Raw genomic sequence first — 22,361 nt, 5'->3', positions numbered from 1 at the left:
TTTTTATGACTTCTAATCGATCAGATATTATTATTTCTTTCTTTTTTCTTGTCACATTTTTGAGGTTTATTTCAGTAATAACTTTATATTTTTCATTTATCTTTTTGTTATGGATATTTAAATATAAAACTTTGTAATTTCTCAAATGTGTGTCAAAATTCTTTATCATGTAAATTAGGGTTTCCCAGAATGGTTGATATTGATCCCCTTGGTTTGGTGAGACTGTAAAGGGGTGAATGAGGACTCAAGTGTTGATAGGAGGACAGAAATAACTCCTGTGCTAAAGTTGGCCTATGCATCTAACTGCTCTATGACTCTCCAAGTTTGTATGTCGTTAAAACTGCAATTAGTCATGTAAATGGTTGGACTTCTGAAGAGACAGAGAAATAGGTATAATGTTAGAAACTTCAGGGACTTGAGACTCAAACTCTGAACCCTACAGTCCGATATTCATCAGGCAACTTTTAGAGAAAACCTCATTCTTTTTCACATTTTATGTTTTCTAATGATTGCATCGTAAAAGTTGATTATATTTTGAAGTTTCACTTCTAATTTATGTTCTAAGAATTTGAGAATCAGTGATCGCTTTATAAATTTGTAAAGGGGTCAGCATCTCAAAAGGCTTTAGGAAATCCTGATATTATTTTGGTACATTTAGGTGTATGGTATACGACGTACTTGTGCTGTTTATGACCTCCAAGTTCTCATCATTCATGTTCTATGTAAAGTATAAAATCAGTGGCCTTTTTTAATCATTTCAAACCAGTTCATGTGTTTGGTCGAATAAACGTACGACAAAAAATTTGTCATTATCAATTGGTAACTAATTTCTGTGTGTTATGAAAACAATGATTCAGGTCATTCTGAGTCAGACTTAGAAGAACAGCAGTGACACAGCTAGTTGCACCAGTGGTAGTATAACTGAGCATGGAGTCGAAGAAGAAGAGTTGAGTGACTACGGTGAGCACAGTGGACTTAGTGTTGAGAGTGTCACGAGCACTGCTGTTGACTGCAATGGAGGACCAGAAGAAAATTTGACTAGTAATAAGGCAGTTCTGCAAAACGGACTTGATTGTATTAGCAAAAGGTAATAATTGTTAGCATTGGCAAAAATATACAGTTTCTGAATGAAGGTACACAAATTCTTGAATGGCTATAAGTAGGCAAACTATGGCAGCAAGCGTGATAGTTAAGTTTTCCTAAGACCAAGTTCCGTAGCTCTTAGCCATATTCAGTTGTATAAATGATAATTTATAGAACTGGAAAATTAACTTGATTAATCAATATAATCAATTACCTATGAGTATTTATAAATTATGCCATATAAAATAATTCATTAATTGGAGTTACTGTAAAATCAGTTGGTGTTGCAAAAGTAATCAACTGATGAAATTAGTCTTTCTTATTTATTACTGTTTTCAGTTATTCCAACTGTCCAAGTCTCATGTTATTATTAAATTCCACTAATTGTAGTTTAGTTGTATTTTTTTATAGTTTACTGAAAACTGTAGCTGTTACTGTAAACAGCTACTGAGTTTTGATGTAGGCTTCATATGGTGGTAATTCATTATTTTGATTTTGTGATAATTAAATAGTTTTTTTTTCAAATTGAACACTGATAATTACATCTTTCATCTGAGGTATGCAAGTCTAAAGAGAGAGGAAATTTATTTAAAATTAAAATATTTAATTATCAGAACTCAGTAGTCTTGAAAACAGATATTTTAAATTACAAGAACATTTCTCTGTGTCTGTAGCACCATATCAGTATCACTAGAAGATAAAGATAATACAGAGAATGAACACTTATCAAATGGAGATGTACAGAGTAAATCTGAGGGAAGTAACTCTGTTTCTGGAATAGTGACTCTTCAGTAAGTTTTATTTCTGATTATACTATGTAACATAAATTTTGTTCCTGGACAGTATGTGTTATTTCTTCATTGCTTATGTTGTAAAAGTACAGAAAATGACTATTATTCCCTTTGAACTTTGCTTTTGTGACCTGGATAATGAAATTAACCTATTTTCTATGTAAAAATGGGCCCATTTGCACATTTTCATTTACATAAGGTCTGAATGAAACAACATATGAATCAAGATTTATGTGTATTTATACTAAATTTATATCAGAATGAACAAAAATGTTTAGAAGTGAGTAGATTTTCAAGATTTGTGACTGTAATATAAATAACTTTCACGTATCAGCCCCCAAATATAGTCTCCCATTGTGTTTTTGTTATATGCTCCCAGGTCACAAAAGCAAAGTTTGAAGAGAAAATTAGGTCTTTTCCATTTACTTTAGGCACAAGCAATTGGGAAATAACACTTTTTGCCCAGGAACAAGAAAAAAGTAAAATTTTGTTACGTAGTGTTATTTTATGCTCAGATTGATAAAAATAAGTGTCTGGTATTTCAGTTTTAAACTCTTTAGTTTTGTATAATATTTTAATATGATGAATGTTTTTGTCAGTCTTTGGATATAGCCAACACCAAAATATCTTTTTGAGTAATATCATTCTAAATATAGGTCTCTAGTGGAACAGGAATTGACACCCTCAGTAGTTGAAGTCATTAAAATCATCAACCAAGAAGGACTTTTGCCGGGTATCAAAGTTGTTGCTGATTGGCTAATCATCAATAGTGACATTATTGTAACTTATGGAGAGGTGATTAAAGCTGTTACTTTGTTTGTTTAAATTCTGGTATATTTATGTTAAATTGTAATTTTTTCTGGAGTGTTATTATCTTATGACAAGTTATTTTAAACTGTGGCCTTCATATATGATATCACTATTTTTGCTTCAAATAACCAATTTGTTCTAGCATTTGATTTATATAGATATGTATGACTAATTGCTATTTGCTTATTTGATATCGTATGGTAATTTTTATATGGAATCAAACTTTTGATATGCACTGCTGGCCAAAACCTTAAGGTCAGTGAACATGAAAAAATATGCATTTTGCATTGTTAGACTCAACCACTTATTTGAGTAGAGCTTCAAAAGATGAAAATAAGAAAAGGGAAAATAAAAATAAAAAACTTTTTAGCATTTAATAGGGAAAATGTGAACACTATGAAATTCGCCTAAATACTAGCTGGTCAAAAGTTTAAGACCATACAGAAACGAAGCGTTAATCGGTAAACACATAATGAAATTTAGTCATTTGTGTTCAAGCATTAGCGTTGTCAACATCTCCCACTGACATCTCCTGTGTTACAATGGATAAAAACATGGCAAAGGCTAAAAAGCTGACAGAGTTTGAACTTGGTGGAATTGTCGAGCTGTAAAAACAAGATCTCTTAATGTTGCAAATTTATTAAAAGACCCTGAAAGATATGGAACGAGAATTTCAAGTGGTTGGGCCAAGAAAATTTCACCCAGTGTTGATGCAGAATGTAGATCAAGAACAATAAGACGGCATCTGTGAGAGAAAGGCTTTGAAAACCGTAAACGTCTTCAAAGGCCATGCCTCCTTCCACACCATGAAACAGCTCAGTTAAACTTTGCTGAGAAGCACCAAACATGGGACCTAGAAAAGTGGAAGAAGGTTTTGTTCTCTGATGAGAAAAAATTTAACCTGGATGGTCCAGATGGTTTCCAACGTTACTAGCACGATAAGGATATCCTGGGGTACTTTAAAATTTAACCTGGATGGTCCAGATGGCTTCCAACGTTACTAGCACGATAAGGATATCCTGTGGTACTTTAAAATTTAACCTGGATGGTCCAGATGGCTTCCAACGTTACTAGCACGATAAGGATATCCTGGGGTACTTTCTCCTTCCAGTATTATACAGGGGCATCAAACAGCAGCTGGTTACATTGGCATGTTGGAGAGAGCATCCTTATTGACTGAAGGCCCTTACTTTTGTGAAAATGACTGGATCTTTCACAAGAACAATACTGCAATCCACAATGCCCACAGCACAAAGGACTGTTTCATGGCGAATAACGTGATTCTTTTGGACCATCCAGCGTGTTTGCCCAAACTGAACCCCATTCAAAATGTTTGGGGGTGGATAGCAAGGTCTTTGATGTGAAAGAATTAGCAAAAGTATAATATTACTACATATATATAGACAGACAGACCAACACCTGGTAGTTGTTGTGAACTTACTGGACTGCTTTAAGTTGCTGTAAGTTTAATTCTTGGTATTTTCAGATGCTAGTCCTCCAAGTGTTCAAGGTTTTGTCTGGAATGGACCAGAATGGAAACAAACACAGCCTTTGCCAGAGGACTTTACCCTACATGGGCTAGCCCCACTTGAGAATTTTCACCTTCAGTTGGACTTTGATACATCCTATGGACTTAGTTCGAAAGAAGAAGTTAGTAATTGTTGATTTAAGTCAAATTAAATTACGTGATTTATTTGCTTACATATAATAATAAAAACTCTGAATATGCAAAAGAAGTAATCTAGTAAAGAAGAAAACTATCACATTTTGACATAATAACCTTCTACAATATAAATATTTATCTCTGCTTTTTTTTTGTAGTTATTTGGAATTTTTAAAAGAAGTTCTATATGTGGAATTCTGACTAACCAGTTGTTATTTCATCTAGAAACAGTTGAATATGTAGCTTTTTTTGTATTACATGGTTGATCTTTATATTATAAATAATTATTATGTTACTGTGTAGTAAATTAAAACTTTATTGGATGATAAAACTTCAGTTTTTGTACAAATAATTTAGTGCACTTACCCCTGTCACAACTCACATTTCATCCTTCCATAACTTAGAAATAACAACGTACTTTTGTTCAGGCAAATGTTTCAACATTTTTCTGCAGATGTTCTTCAGGTAAGTAGCTTAAGTGGGATGTATGTGTGGAAGGCTGTAAGCTTACAACTAACCCTGTAAAAGTGATATATTACAACAGTCTCTCTGTGATAACTTATAGTTGTTTGGCTCTGTTTCTTTGTTGTTGTTTTCCTGAATTACACGTTGTACTCAAGTTTAGTGATTGCATAAAGGCTTCTACAAGTCATTATATGCTAGTGGTTTATGTCTATTTAATTTGTGTAACGAGAGTGATGTAAGATTGTGGGATATAACACTGGAACATTCATTGTAACTGAACAATGTCATATATATGTTGTTACTGCCTTCATTCTGTGTAAACATAGTTACTTTTGTTACTTCAGTATCCAAACTTTTGTCATGAGAACACTGAAACTGGCCAGTTTAGTTAAAATGCTTGTGTTTATTTTTTTTTTTTTGCTCTCCAGCTTTCATTAGTTCTCTTAACTTTTTTACAATCATTTTGTGTGTTGTAATAATTAATGTTTATTTACCTGTTAAATATCAGTGGATATGTATTCTGGAATATCATATTATACTACTAATATGTAGACTTTTTGAGGGAAAAAAAAAAGTTTATAAATTAATGTACACAATATTAATAAGATTGTTCAAAAGTGTTAAGTTGAATTTTGTGTTAATCTAGATTTGATTTTTTCACACAAGTGTATGAGCTAAAATGCATACATAAACATTTGTTTTTTTGCTTGTGGTGTTACTAGGTTTTTCTCTGCATACAGTGTCTTCACAATTTTGGCCAGTTATTAGCTAGGCTCCCAAAGACAGGAGTCAATTTTAACTCTGAAAAAGAATGATTTACTGCAAGTAGCACAGAAAAAAGTTTCAGTGGAGCTGTAAGTACTGAGGCTGTAAGTTTATAACAATCTAAATGTTATTGTGTTGTTGATTAGTTACTGGTGTCCATCTCTAAATGTTATTGTGTTATTGACTAGTTACTGGTGTCCATCTCTAAATGTTATTGTGTTATTGACTAGTTACTGGTGTCCATCTCTAAATGTTATTGTGTTATTGATTAGTTACTGGTGTCCATCTCTAAATGTTATTGTGTTATTGACTAGTTACTGGTGTCCATCTCTAAATGTTATTGTGTTATTGACTAGTTACTGGTGTCCATCTCTAAATGTTATTGTGTTATTGATTAGTTACTGGTGTCCATCTCTAAATGTTATTGTGTTATTGATTAGTTACTGGTGTCCATCTCTAAATGTTATTGTGTTATTGACTAGTTACTGGTGTCTATCTCTAAATGTTATTGTGTTATTGACTAGTTACTGGTGTCCATCTCTAAATGTTATTGTGTTATTGATTAGTTACTGGTGTCCATCTCTAAATGTTATTGTGTTATTGATTAGTTACTGGTGTCCATCTCTAAATGTTATTGTGTTATTGACTAGTTACTGGTGTCCATCTCTTTTTCATAACTGTTTCTTTGTACACTTCTCTTTTGTTCTTTTTTTCTGTTTCTGTTATAAGCATTAATGATAAACCAAAAATTTGAATTTGATGCCGACTGGAGAAATGTGTAAATATTATGATAAGACAGTTAAAGAGTAAGTGAATATTTGTTTGAAGCTTCCTGATGAAACCATAAACAACAGAAGAGTTTTGGAGAAATCAGCACATAGTTTAAGAGATATTAATATAAGCTGTTGACCTGCTGTTTTCACAATCGTCAAGCTGTAGCAGAAATAAAACTAACACTGGAAGTTTTTGGCTAACTTGTATGCACCATTATTCCAAAAACTGAATTGTGAATTTTTTATTCACTTTAGAGAAGTATTGAATTAATTTCGTACTTCTGTTTTATGTCATTACACAAGAAGAAACCTTGCACTAATTACTGAATGATATATATGTATATATATAAATATGTGTGTATAGTTTCTAGGCAAAGATGAGACTTGTTTAGTTTAGTGCCTGGGTTTTAACAAGCAGAATAAATTACTTTGTTTTTATTTAACCTGTTAAATTTTACTCAGGTATTTGTTGTTTTCAAGAGTATTTTTTAGTGCTAATCTTTTGAATTAATTATATTTCTCAGGGAGTTGAGCAACCTGTAGGTCAAAGAAAACAGATGATGCGGAACATGGCTCATCTGTGGTTGAAGGTAGGAATGTTGTGCAAAATATATTGTCATGACTCTATGGTATTATTACAAATATATGTTAACTGTCTTGTGTTGTATGAAGCATATCAGTTTATGTTGTCAATTTTTTATATATTTTTTGTTCTTGTTTGCAAATTCTACTTGACTAATATTTTAATGTTAGTGAATTTTCCTTTAGTATACAAATTTTTTAAATGATGAAACATATCAGTAATATTTTTTTGATTCATATGTCTAATATTTCACTGATATGGGTATGTGGATCTAGGCTGAAGTGAATGATTTGGAATCTAAAGTGAAAGGAGGAGGATTTCCCCAACTTTCCCCTTATCTGGTTCCTGACATTAGCTCCTTCTGTCAACATTTGGCATTGTTAAAGCAGCTGAGATTATCCAAGAGATTTGTTATTGTTGTGCCATCTGTTGATAAGTACATTCAGTAGCACAGTTTACTTCTACTATTAGTTTTTGCTTCGTAATTAATAAATAAAACTGAAGGTTATAGATACTCTTGTTGAGTCAAGTTACTCAGCACAATATGAAAGTCAAACATAGAAAATTGTGTTATTCCCTTCTTACTCAGAGAGGTTGTTCCACTATAATTACTTCTGGAACCTACTAAATGTGTATTGAAAGTTTTTAATACAAATTTGTATTTCATCTGCTATTTTCTCAATTTTTGACACCATATGGGTGCTGTCTGTTTGACTGGCCTTGTAACCAACACAAGAAAACATGATATCTTAATTATCCTTTCCTTCTTTTTAGGATGACTGCAGATTTCAGCAGAAATTACAATTATTTATCCTAAATGGCAACAAGCTTGTAACAGTGTGCTTCTGTTTCTAATTTTGTTGTTTTGTTTCTCTTTTATTCATGCTTCATTATAATCTGTAGTAACAAAGTGCAGGGATTTTATTTTAAAAACAGTTAGGATACGTCACCCATCATCTAACAACATATATTCTTTGTGCATTCCTCAAGGCAACAAAATTCTCATTTACCTTTTGTTTTAATCTAACCTATTAAATTTTTAATTTGTACATTTTAGGACTTTTTGGTTAAAGTTTACACATCCATAAAAAAAAAATAACATGTTAAAGAAAAAAATTCAACACTTCAGGATTGAAACCTTTTTGATCTTGGAAGCTGATCTTCATCGAACCTAAGTTGGTTGTCCCAAAAATAATTGTATAATTTTCAAATACTCATTTTGGAAATAAAGTTCAAAGAGTAAACCAGAATTACTCATACTTATCTTTCTTTCTAACTTACCTACTTATGAAAAGGTTTAAAACATTTCATTACCTAGTGGAATACTGATATCCTTTTACTAAAATGAAACAAAGACATTACAGTCACGTAGGTCATAGAATGGCTTTTTTATTGGTCATAAATATGTAATGTTAACAAGAAAGCATGAGTAAATAAATAATTTAGAAAGAGATCAGACATTCTTATTTTAATTTCTGGCCTGTTAGTATCTGTAATCAGAGTACCTAATTATGGAATATTGTAACACTTAAAGGGAAGAAATAAAGCCTAAAACAAATAATTCAGAGCTAAAAGGTATTGTGTGACATGTAGAAATAAAGATTAAAAATTGACATAAATATATCCTTTTTAAACTAATTGAAACTTGAATTGCAAATTATGTATTGATGCCAAGCATTTTCACGTGCATTGACAATAAAGTTGTTTAATTGCATTTTAACTGTAACTCAGTAAAAGTTATGATGTGCACTGAACACCACTATATGACTTCAAGCAATAATTCAGAGTTCAATATTCATTAAGTATTTTTTTTCCTAATTATAAGTGCTTTTTTGTGTGTTGTTTGACAAATGTAAGACATGATAGTTTGAATGTGATTTTATTAAAACTACTTTGTTTCCTCACTTGTTATTAGTGATAGCTAGTCTTGATGAACGTAAGAAAGAATGTGTGGGAGCAAGAGAAGCAATTAGGTGGCTGGAAAATGAACTGAGGCATGGAACTAGGTGAGTAAGGTTTTGATAGCTCATTGTGTAGTTTGATTTTAAACACTAACCTGTTACTATACTCTTTTTGGTTTGGAAGTATAATTTGTCATAGGTTATTATTATTATTTGTTTGTTTGTTTGTTTGTTTGTTTCAATTTTTCTGTGCAAGTTTCATCTATGTTTTTATTCCCAATCTTGAAAATTGAAAATATTCTTTCCAACTTGTAAAAAAAAAATAATGCCCTACGTCACGAATAGGAAATTATCTCTATTCTTATACTTGCACTTGTTATTTCAAAATTCTAGGCATAGTTAAAAACATTCTTTATCTTTCAGAAGTCAGACTCCATTTGTCACCTTCTAATAATTTTCATCTTTCAAAAAAAAATTAAATTCAATAAAACTATTACTGCTATTTCTTAATATTTTCAGCTAGGAAATGATTGTTCTGAGGCAAATATTTTTGACTTAGTTATTACTTGCCATCATATCATTTATAAACATCTAACTAGGGTTACACTACCTCTTTGTTTATTTCTGTATATAAATATATAATAATAAATAAATTGGAAACATTGTTTTGAATTGGTTTGATAGTATAAAAGGTACTAATATTGTTGAGTTTGTTTCTATGTATAAGTGTAATGATAATTAGGTTTAGGATATTTTCAAAACCTCATTAAAAAAAGAGTAATTTCAAGTAACCAATCTTGGATTGAAGACCAGAACTTACAAGTGTCTCATCCTGGTCCTCCAGACAGAGGTTGGTGTCAAGGCCGAGAATGTTTAAACTAAGAGCAGTGGCGAGAATTTTGAAGACAAGACCACAGTCAGTAGTGCAGTTTTATTAAATGAGATAAGTTTGGTTTAAAATAGACACTTTTGATACAATCATAACAGACATAAATAGAAAAGTCTTAAAGAACAGGCTTAATAAGTTTTTGGTCAAAACAAAGATAAGGCTTGCGTATTTACAGAATATACTTTGTTATAGTGGTGCTCAAATGTTTTATGTTACTGCCAATAACAACAACAGTTAGGTTAGGTTAGTTTTGTTTGTTTTGCTGGAATGAATGTTTCCCAGATGATCAATACCAGTTTTATTTGTTTTGTTGTAATGAATGTTTCCCAGAAGATGAGGACCAATTCTGTTTCTTTTGTTGCAATTAATGTTTTCCAGAAGTTTTACAAAGTGCAGTCCATCCCAGAATTTTTTGGTTGGAATTTCATCTTAACATCTGATGTACTACAAAATGGGATACTTCTCTTTGACGCTGTATTGTGGTTATTATTATTATTGCTGGCCTATTAATAATAATAGTTAGAAAAGTAGTACCATTTGATAAATATATTTTTATAAGCTATGTCACAATTACCAGTTTATTACATTTTGTATAGCATTGCCAAATCAATGTGAAAACTTTTTTCTCTAACTTTATTGTTATTTTGAACTAAACCTCTGAAAATTAATGCAAAGAATACCTGAGCACATCCCTGTAATATCAGGACCACAACACAGGAATCATTTTTCAAAGTTCCTTAACAACTATTGCCATCCTTTCATAGGTTTATCAGTGACTTTTGGAAATTTGTTGTTGTTTTTTTGTTTTTTTCAAATTTAGCTGTTGGTTATTTATTGAAGCCACTTGTGTGCATTTTACATGAAGAGAGGTTAAACAATAATATTTATTAAATCCGTTTATAATGTGTTTGGTCTCAATGATCTTTGCCTTTCATTTTTAACACGTTGGACTCTGTTTTTTCTACAGAGAAATTTGAATATGCAAACTTGACAATTTTGGGCTGAATAAAAAAAATAAAATAAAACTGTTCCTTTAATTCTGAGAATTTTTGTGTGTGTATGTTTTACTAGGTACAGAGTATTACTAGTGACAAACAGAAGGTTAAATCTAAAATGTGTGTGGTGTTTATCATACCACTCTCACTGTAGAAGTTTTACCTCAGAACTGCTTTCAGTATTGGTAAAGGTAATTCATCTTTCTTCAGAAATTTATATTGATTTTAGAATAGTGAACTTTGGCGTAGATAACTGATTTTTAGTGCAAACTGGGATGCATGAGACAGAAGAGACATATATCTTTGCTTAAGTTATAATTATTATTGCAAGTAGAAATCCTATGCTAAATACCATTTTCATTTAAACAGTGACTCAAAATATGTATAAGGTATTTTTAATTGAGTACAGGTATCATACTTTAGTAACTTGGTATTCATTGAGCTACCACAATAAACAAATTCTGTAGTAGTCTTAGTTTTGAATGGATGTCGTAAATAACTCCTGGATACTTAGGTGAGAATCTCTGGTTTGTAACAAGGCAGTTTAAGTTATTGTTATATGTTATATTAGTATTTTCAAAATACAGTAACTTTTTCACACAAATAAGCTGTGAATGAAGTGCTTTTAAGTGAAGGATATTTCTGTCTATTATTAGTAAAATGCTGTTCCTTTCAAATTGGAATTTCAAAATTTGATTTTAATTTGTTATTTAGATCATTGATATTTATGAATATCAAAAACCAAATTATCTATATTTATTGTAATCACAGAAAAATAAGAATAAACAATAACTCATAATAATTGCCTTTGCCTTTAACATTTTGATACTGAATTTATTTACATTTATACATACACAAGGTGCCTAGTTTGGTAACAAAGTAACATATTTAAATAATGAATTTATTCTGTTCTGTTTTTCTGTGACATTTCAGACATTTTTCAGGAAGTAAATACCATGTGACATAGAAACTGTCTATTTTGTGGTTAATATAAGAAACCTATTTTTTACTGGGTTGGATATTGCTGCAGCATATACTACACTGTTTTTATAGTACACATGAAATCTTTTTAACATTATAGTAATATGTGCACACAAAAAATGTATTTAATTTTTAGTAAATACAAGGCCTTTACTCTAACGTTTTAGCTTTCTTATTCATTTCTACCGTAGATTTTTGTTTATTTCATTTATTTCTTACTTTATGTATTGATCAACACTTGCCACAATCAGGTCAAACTGTGAACATCATGGTTTTTTAGAGTTACATTCAAGATTTAATTAAAATATGGAGTTTTTATGTATGAATAAAGTTGGCATCAAAATTTAATTAATATTTTATAAACTTTAAGTTCTTAACTTTACGAGGATTTATTTTTAAAATGCCGAGTTTCTTTTGATATGAGAATGTGATACTTGCTTTGCAGGTTTTTCTTCTTCTCTGATTTATTTATCAACTCTCTGAAAAGTACAAAATTTAACATAAATTACTCATTATGATATAGATATTACTCAGGCAAAACATAATTTTCATAACTTTTTTGTTACTTGTTTACAGAGCCATAAACTAGAAAATCAGAACCACCTTGCAACACCCATCTGTCATATTCTGTCTTACACAAATTGCCAATAGTTCACTTGGATATTTTATACCATATTATTTATAATGAATGGAAAGCCAGGGCTGTAATCTATAAAATGATGTATCTTTGTACATTGTCTGTTTCCACTTTTAGTTTCACATTTGTTCTCGCTGGCATCACATCAACAAGCTCAGCTGGATTTTGAGGCTCTTATCACATAGTTAGAAAGCCGGAAAAATTATGATAATTATTGGAGATGTGTAATTCATCCATGTAATTTTTCTTTATTTTCTGATGTACATCATATAATAACAATTACTAAGTTAGATGAGGTAAGATAAAGAGAAACAATAATAAACATTCTTCACAAGATTTTTCTTACTGTTATGTAATTTGATATGGTAATTTAAGCTTTGAGTTTCCAAGTAACTTACTACTTGTATGTGATGGGATTATTAGTTGGAGGCAGTTCAAAGGGCAATAAAATTTAAGTAAAAACAGATGCCTACTCTTTTAGTATAAATGTAGTTTGATGTTACATGTGAAGTTGCTTGAGAAGGAAACATGAAAAGATAATTTAGGTCAAATTGACCAACCTTGTATGTAGGGTACTGAAAAGTAAATTTTATAATGAAAAGATAATTTAGGTCAAATTGACCAACCTTGTATGTAGGGTACTGAAAAGTAAATTTTATAATTAAAAGATAATTTAGGTCAAATTGACCAACCTTGTATGTAGGGTACTGAAAAGTAAATTTTATAATGAAAAGATAATTTTGGTCAAATTGATTAACCTTGTATATAGGGTACTGAAAAGTAAATTTTATAATGAAAAGATAATTTAGGTCAAATTGATCAACCTTGTATATAGGGCACTGAAAAGTAAATTTTATAATTATTGAAACAGTTTCTAGAGATTGCATAAATTAGTAAATTGTCAAATGAATAAAACTATTTTAATTTTAACCTGAAAGTCACTTTGCACTTGAAGTAGTTAATAAAACTACTTGATAAATTCGGATGCAAACCTTTATTAACAAGTACTTCATTAAAAATATGTATTTTTTATATACAGAGGTCTTGTAATGTTTACTGCCAAATTGTGTGAAAATACTAAAATATTAATAGTAATAGTATGGAAATGATAATGAGTATAAAATTGTTACAAACTATTTTATATGGTAAATAGTAATAGTATGGAAATGATAATGGGTATAAAATGGTTACAAACTATTTTATATGGTAAATAGTAATAGTATGGAAATGATAATGAGTATAAAATGGTACAAACTATTTTATATGGTAAATAGTAATAGTATGGAAATGATAATGAGTATAAAATGGTTACAAACTATTTTATATGGTAAATAGTAATAGTATGGAAATGATAATGAGTATAAAATTGTTACAAACTATTTTATATGGTAAATAGTAATAGTATGGAAATGATAATGAGTATAAAATGGTTACAAACTATTTTATATGGTAAATAGTAATAGTATGGAAATGATAATGAGTATAAAATGGTACAAACTATTTTATATGGTAAATAGTAATAGTATGGAAATGATAATGAGTATAAAATGGTACAAACTATTTTATATGGTAAATAGTAATAGTATGGAAATGATAATGAGTATAAAATGGTACAAACTATTTTATATGGTAAATAGTAATAGTATGGAAATGATAATGAGTATAAAATGGTTACAAACTATTTTATATGGTAAATAGTAATAGTATGGAAATGATAATGAGTATAAAATGGTTACAAACTATTTTATATGGTAAATAGTAATAGTATGGAAATGATAATGAGTATAAAATGGTACAAACTATTTTATATGGTAAATAGTAATAGTATGGAAATGATAATGAGTATAAAATGGTACAAACTATTTTATATGGTAAATAGTAATAGTATGGAAATGATAATGAGTATAAAATGGTACAAACTATTTTATATGGTAAATAGTAATAGTATGGAATTGATAATGAGTATAAAATGGTACAAACTATTTTATATGGTAAATAGTAATAGTATGGAAATGATAATGAGTATAAAATGGTACAAACTATTTTATATGGTAAATAGTAATAGTATGGAATTGATAATGAGTATAAAATGGTACAAACTATTTTATATGGTAAATAGTAATAGTATGGAAATGATAATGAGTATAAAATTGTTACAAACTATTTTATATGGTAAATAGTAATAGTATGGAATTGATAATGAGTATAAAATGGTACAAACTATTTTATATGGTAAATAGTAATAGTATGGAAATGATAATGAGTATAAAATTGTTACAAACTATTTTATATGGTAAATAGTAATAGTATGGAATTGATAATGAGTATAAAATGGTACAAACTATTTTATATGGTAAATAGTAATAGTATGGAATTGATAATGAGTATAAAATGGTACAAACTATTTTATATGGTAAAAATAGTAATAGTATGGAAATGATAATGAGTATAAAATGGTTACAAACTATTTTATATGGTAAATAGTAATAGTATGGAATTGATAATGAGTATAAAATGGTACAAACTATTTTATATGGTAAATAGTAATAGTATGGAAATGATAATGAGTATAAAATTGTTACAAACTATTTTATATGGTAAATAGTAATAGTATGGAATTGATAATGAGTATAAAATGGTACAAACTATTTTATATGGTAAATAGTAATAGTATGGAAATGATAATGAGTATAAAATTGTTACAAACTATTTTATATGGTAAATAGTAATAGTATGGAAATGATAATGAGTATAAAATTGTTACAAACTATTTTATATGGTAAATAGTAATAGTATGGAAATGATCATGAGTATAAAATGGTACAAACTATTTTATATGATAAATAGTAATAGTATGGAAATGATAATGAGTATAAAATGGTACAAACTATTTTATATGGTAAATAGTAATAGTATGGAAATGATAATGAGTATAAAATGATTACAAACTATTTTATATGGTAAATAGTAATAGTATGGAAATGATAATGAGTATAAAATGGTACAAACTATTTTATATGGTAAATAGTAATAGTATGGAAATGATAATGAGTATAAAATGGTACAAACTATTTTATATGATAAATAGGAATAGTATGGAAATGATAATGAGTATAAAATGGTACAAACTATTTTATATGGTAAATAGTAATAGTATGGAAATGATAATGAGTATAAAATGGTTACAAACTATTTTATATGGTAAATAGTAATAGTATGGAAATGATAATGAGTATAAAATGGTACAAACTATTTTATATGGTAAATAGTAATAGTATGGAAATGATAATGAGTATAAAATGGTTACAAACTATTTTATATGGTAAATAGTAATAGTATGGAAATGATAATGAGTATAAAATGGTTACAAACTATTTTATATGATAAATAGTAATAGTATGGAAATGATAATGAGTATAAAATGGTTACAAACTATTTTATATGGTAAATAGTATAGTATGGAAATGATAATGAGTATAAAATTGCTACAAACTATTTTATATGGTAAATAGTAATAGTATGGAAATGATAATGAGTATAAAATGGTTACAAACTATTTTATATGGTAAATAGTAATAGTATGGAAATGATAATGAGTATAAAATGGTTACAAACTATTTTATATGGTAAATAGTAATAGTATGGAAATGATAATGAGTATAAAATGGTTACAAACTATTTTATATGGTAAATAGTAATAGTATGGAAATGATAATGAGTATAAAATGGTTACAAACTATTTTATATGGTAAATAGTAATAGTATGGAAATGATAATGAGTATAAAATTATTTACAAACTATTTTATATGGTAAATAGTAATAGTATGGAAATGATAATGAGTATAAAATGGTTACAAACTATTTTATATGGTAAATAGTATAGTATGGAAATGATAATGAGTATAAAATTGCTACAAACTATTTTATATGGTAAATAGTAATAGTATGGAAATGATAATGAGTATAAAATGGTTACAAACTATTTTATATGGTAAATAGTATAGTATGGAAATGATAATGAGTATAAAATTGCTACAAACTATTTTATATGGTAAATAGTAATAGTATGGAAATGATAATGAGTATAAAATGGTACAAACTATTTTATATGGTAAATAGTAATAGTATGGAAATGATAATGAGTATAAAATGGTACAAACTATTTTATATGGTAAATAGTAATAGTATGGAAATGATAATGAGTATAAAATGGTACAAACTATTTTATATGGTAAATAGTAATAGTATGGAAATGATAATGAGTATAAAATGGTACAAACTATTTTATATGGTAAATAGTAATAGTATGGAAATGATAATGAGTATAAAATTGTTACAAACTATTTTATATGGTAAATAGTAATAGTATGGAAATGATAATGAGTATAAAATGGTACAAACTATTTTATATGGTAAATAGTAATAGTATGGAAATGATAATGAGTATAAAATGGTACAAACTATTTTATATGGTAAATAGTATAGTATGGAAATGATAATGAGTATAAAATGGTACAAACTATTTTATATGGTAAATACTAATAGTATGGAAATGATAATGAGTATAAAATGGTTACAAACTATTTTATATGGTAAATACTAATAGTATGGAAATGATAATGAGTATAAAATGGTTACAAACTATTTTATATGGTAAATAGTAATAGTATGGAAATGATAATGAGTATAAAATGGTACAAACTATTTTATATGGTAAATAGTAATAGTATGGAAATGATAATGAGTATAAAATTGTTACAAACTATTTTATATGGTAAATAGTAATAGTGTGGAAATGATAATGAGTATAAAATGGTACAAACTATTTTATATGGTAAATAGTAATAGTATGGAAATGATAATGAGTATAAAATGGTACAAACTATTTTATATGGTAAATAGTAATAGTATGGAAATGATAATGAGTATAAAATTGTTTACAAACTATTTTATATGGTAAATAGTAATAGTGTGGAAATGATAATGAGTATAAAATGGTACAAACTATTTTATATGGTAAATAGTAATAGTGTGGAAATGATAATGAGTATAAAATGGTACAAACTATTTTATATGGTAAATAGTAATAGTATGGAAATGATAATGAGTATAAAATGGTACAAACTATTTTATATGGTAAATAGTAATAGTATGGAAATGATAATGAGTATAAAATTGTTACAAACTATTTTATATGGTAAATAGTAATAGTATGGAAATGATAATGAGTATAAAATGGTACAAACTATTTTATATGGTAAATAGTAATAGTATGGAAATGATAATGAGTATAAAATGGTACAAACTATTTTATATGGTAAATAGTAATAGTATGGAAATGATAATGAGTATAAAATGGTACAAACTATTTTATATGGTAAATAGTAATAGTATGGAAATGATAATGAGTATAAAATTGTTACAAACTATTTTATATGGTAAATAGTAATAGTATGGAAATGATAATGAGTATAAAATGGTACAAACTATTTTATATGGTAAATAGTAATAGTATGGAAATGATAATGAGTATAAAATGGTTACAAACTATTTTATATGGTAAATAGTAATAGTATGGAAATGATAATGAGTATAAAATGGTACAAACTATTTTATATGGTAAATAGTAATAGTATGGAAATGATAATGAGTATAAAATGGTTACAAACTATTTTATATGGTAAATAATAATAGTATGGAAATGATAATGAGTATAAAATGGTTACAAACTATTTTATATGATAAATAGTAATAGTATGGAAATGATAATGAGTATAAAATGGTTACAAACTATTTTATATGGTAAATAGTATAGTATGGAAATGATAATGAGTATAAAATTGCTACAAACTATTTTATATGGTAAATAGTAATAGTATGGAAATGATAATGAGTATAAAATGGTTACAAACTATTTTATATGGTAAATAGTAATAGTATGGAAATGATAATGAGTATAAAATGGTTACAAACTATTTTATATGGTAAATAGTAATAGTATGGAAATGATAATGAGTATAAAATGGTTACAAACTATTTTATATGGTAAATAGTAATAGTATGGAAATGATAATGAGTATAAAATGGTTACAAACTATTTTATATGGTAAATAGTAATAGTATGGAAATGATAATGAGTATAAAATTGTTACAAACTATTTTATATGGTAAATAGTAATAGTATGGAAATGATAATGAGTATAAAATGGTTACAAACTATTTTATATGGTAAATAGTATAGTATGGAAATGATAATGAGTATAAAATTGCTACAAACTATTTTATATGGTAAATAGTAATAGTATGGAAATGATAATGAGTATAAAATGGTTACAAACTATTTTATATGGTAAATAGTATAGTATGGAAATGATAATGAGTATAAAATTGCTACAAACTATTTTATATGGTAAATAGTAATAGTATGGAAATGATAATGAGTATAAAATGGTACAAACTATTTTATATGGTAAATAGTAATAGTATGGAAATGATAATGAGTATAAAATGGTACAAACTATTTTATATGGTAAATAGTAATAGTATGGAAATGATAATGAGTATAAAATGGTACAAACTATTTTATATGGTAAATAGTAATAGTATGGAAATGATAATGAGTATAAAATTGTTACAAACTATTTTATATGGTAAATAGTAATAGTATGGAAATGATAATGAGTATAAAATGGTACAAACTATTTTATATGGTAAATAGTAATAGTATGGAAATGATAATGAGTATAAAATGGTACAAACTATTTTATATGGTAAATAGTATAGTATGGAAATGATAATGAGTATAAAATGGTACAAACTATTTTATATGGTAAATACTAATAGTATGGAAATGATAATGAGTATAAAATGGTTACAAACTATTTTATATGGTAAATACTAATAGTATGGAAATGATAATGAGTATAAAATGGTTACAAACTATTTTATATGGTAAATAGTAATAGTATGGAAATGATAATGAGTATAAAATGGTACAAACTATTTTATATGGTAAATAGTAATAGTATGGAAATGATAATGAGTATAAAATTGTTACAAACTATTTTATATGGTAAATAGTAATAGTGTGGAAATGATAATGAGTATAAAATGGTACAAACTATTTTATATGGTAAATAGTAATAGTATGGAAATGATAATGAGTATAAAATGGTACAAACTATTTTATATGGTAAATAGTAATAGTATGGAAATGATAATGAGTATAAAATTGTTACAAACTATTTTATATGGTAAATAGTAATAGTGTGGAAATGATAATGAGTATAAAATGGTACAAACTATTTTATATGGTAAATAGTAATAGTGTGGAAATGATAATGAGTATAAAATGGTACAAACTATTTTATATGGTAAATAGTAATAGTATGGAAATGATAATGAGTATAAAATGGTACAAACTATTTTATATGGTAAATAGTAATAGTATGGAAATGATAATGAGTATAAAATTGTTACAAACTATTTTATATGGTAAATAGTAATAGTATGGAAATGATAATGAGTATAAAATGGTACAAACTATTTTATATGGTAAATAGTAATAGTATGGAAATGATAATGAGTATAAAATGGTTACAAACTTGGTTTATTTGACCGAGCTCATGTGAATAAGATTAATTAAAAGCAGCTACATACATTTTTGTTACCAATATGGTATACTCACTTCCAATTCCATCTGGAAGGTGCACACATCCCTTTAGTAGCTGAAATAGATAGGTAGTCTAAGATTTATACCTTTGGCATACTTATTTAGGCAAAGTTGACTGAGATGATTCTGACATTTCATCCTGCTACAGAATCTTATAATCAGCTCATCTCACCATGGATTCTTGCTTTCTCCACTTGTTATTCCTTGAGTCACCTAAAGAACTTGGATACTTCTGCCTGAAAGCACAGTGGCATTTATTTGAGAAACACTTTTCAAGTTTTTTTGTTGTTTTTTTTTACAGATAACTCAATATCAGTTGACCATGGGTTCATCTGTGGTTTGCAACAACTTTGTATTAGTTCAACAGTTTCCTTCATGCTTTGTGTTCATTATTCAGTTGTATGTAATATCACTTGCTCTGAAATGTATGGAAGTTAGCACTACTCTAATTGTATAATCTCTACTGACTCTCTTAATACTATGAAGGCTGTGAAACCACTTAATATTAGTTCTCATTAAGTTGTCTTGAGTGTTGTAAAATGAATGTACTATTTCTCCCTATCACTTCTTTCTGTACAGTTTTTTAGCCAGCCATTTCTCACCTTTTTAACCATTCCAATCATGATCACTTGTTATGCCTGTTAGGACTCTGTAGTGTTAAGTGACTCATACTGATTCATATCGATGTGCTAAGAATCAATTGTTCATTTATTGGATCCTTTGTTTTCCTGTGACTTATCTTCCATTACCTTCATAACGTGGCTTTGTAAATGATTTACATAAGCCTATAATAAATTATCATTACAGAAGAGGAATCTTCTGTAGGTTGCATCTTACTAGATTCATCATATTTCTATGTCATTAACCATCCCAGTTGAATTGCCCTCTATAAGACATTGAGTGGGCTGATATGTGGACTACTACTACTAATTTTCTATTTCAGTTCTTACATTATCTGGCAGTTTCCTTTTCTGAATGCTTTCAACTAACCAATGTACCTATTTTTACTACATCTGTTAGACTCTAACAGGTAATTTTCTCAATCATATAGTATTTCATTCCAGTATACCTTTATTTTTTGCTGGATCCCTTCTCTGTTCCACACTAACAACAATTTTAATTATAATTACTATGGGCTGCAACAGGCTGTGTTGAAATGAGGTGTTCCATAAGACTATCTAGACACCTATTGGATGGTATCACCTTATTATGGACTGCCACTCATGGACAATCACTAGTAGAGCTAAAGGAAATCCTGGTTGTCCCTGCCTATCATCAGGTTGTATAAACTGGGATCAGTTTACTTTCAGACATGTGGGAAACTTGGTTCACATATTGCACAGATTTCATAGTACTGTTCCTCAGGTCCCTCCAATGCTTTTTATCTCCCAGACGTTACCAGTGGTCCTTGGGAGTCTGTACCAACCATAGTTTCCTGTTGCTGGAGTGGCAGACAAAAGCTTTTCCTTCAGATTGTTTGAGCATGTTTCTCCACTCTAGGAGAAGAGGGCAAAGTGGGGGCCTTCATACTTTGTTTTCTCCAAGTGTAAGTAGATGAGCCTACTTGTAATTCTGGTTCAGATTTAACACAAAGCTATCTGGTTGGTGAGTGCATGGCCATTCTATTTTATCAATGTTGATTTCATTTATTGTTCATGGAAGGTGGTCCACTATCTTCTCATCATTCTGAAAGTGAAGTGGTTCTATTCTAGGTCCTTGGTTGAGCACAGGTACCATGGAGGCATCCTGATGGATGGGTTCTAAATATATATTTATAACCATTCTGTTCAAAATACAGCAATGGTGTTCTGATGATGTAAAGAGTATACCATCCCTTAAATTGAGTGGCATCATAGAATTAAACATCTAAGTGCAGTTTTCCTCTTCAATTGGATGTGCTCATCCTATCCTCATGCAGATGCTTGAATCCTGCAGGCTGGTTTTTGAATAGCAAGAGAGCCAATCAACTTTAGTCCTCACACAGGTTTGGGGTTGTCCATCTGTCTCCCTCGATTCTTCCTTCTGTGAATTGGGTTATGGAAAGTAAGCAGTATATTTCTGTTTCTGTCTTGGGCACTCCCTCATTCTCTCATGAGATATGGATGTTACTGACCTTTGAATGTTTTGGACCAGTCCTACAGTGACAGGAGTTTATTGCTTGCAATGAGCTTCCAGCAAATACAGGATGACACATTTCCAGATTTCTGGGTCAATGCTAATCCTGTATCATGCCCTGGAGTCTGTGTTTATCTCACATCCATGATTTTAGGGCCTGAAATGACCGTGATGATCCTTGCCTTACCTTCAAGCAAATGTCAGTACCCAGCGAAGAAGTTTTAGATGTGGTTAACA

At 28.7% G+C, this 22,361-nt stretch overlaps 1 protein-coding gene and 1 long non-coding RNA gene across 7 annotated transcripts in view; both read left to right on the top strand.

Annotated features, from left to right (window-relative positions):
* LOC143222340 (uncharacterized) overlaps nt 1–22,361 on the top strand; it is a 55,404-nt gene that overhangs the window by 8,352 nt on the left and 24,691 nt on the right. The window contains exon 4 of one of the 6 annotated variants that reach the window (XR_013012173.1): nt 858–993. The exons of 1 other annotated variant lie outside the window; for it this stretch is intronic. This is a non-coding gene — a long non-coding RNA (uncharacterized LOC143222340). Of the gene's footprint in view, nt 1–178; nt 994–22,361 lie in introns of those variants that run through there. 4 more of the 6 variants (XR_013012176.1, XR_013012175.1, XR_013012178.1 and 1 more) reach the window with 4 other exon arrangements.
* LOC143223899 (uncharacterized) lies at nt 311–7,397 on the top strand. The gene is made up of 6 exons (XM_076452374.1): nt 311–322; nt 879–1,087; nt 1,758–1,874; nt 2,531–2,669; nt 6,875–6,940; nt 7,209–7,397. Exons 1-6 carry the CDS (start codon nt 311–313, stop codon nt 7,380–7,382), a joined length of 717 nt encoding a protein of 238 aa, XP_076308489.1. The 3' UTR covers nt 7,383–7,397.

The sequence above is a fragment of the Tachypleus tridentatus genome, chromosome 8 (genome assembly GCF_004210375.1).
Source record: "Tachypleus tridentatus isolate NWPU-2018 chromosome 8, ASM421037v1, whole genome shotgun sequence".
Classification (NCBI taxonomy): Eukaryota; Metazoa; Arthropoda; class Merostomata; order Xiphosura; family Limulidae; genus Tachypleus; species Tachypleus tridentatus.
This window is presented reverse-complemented; position numbering and strand designations above follow the sequence as displayed.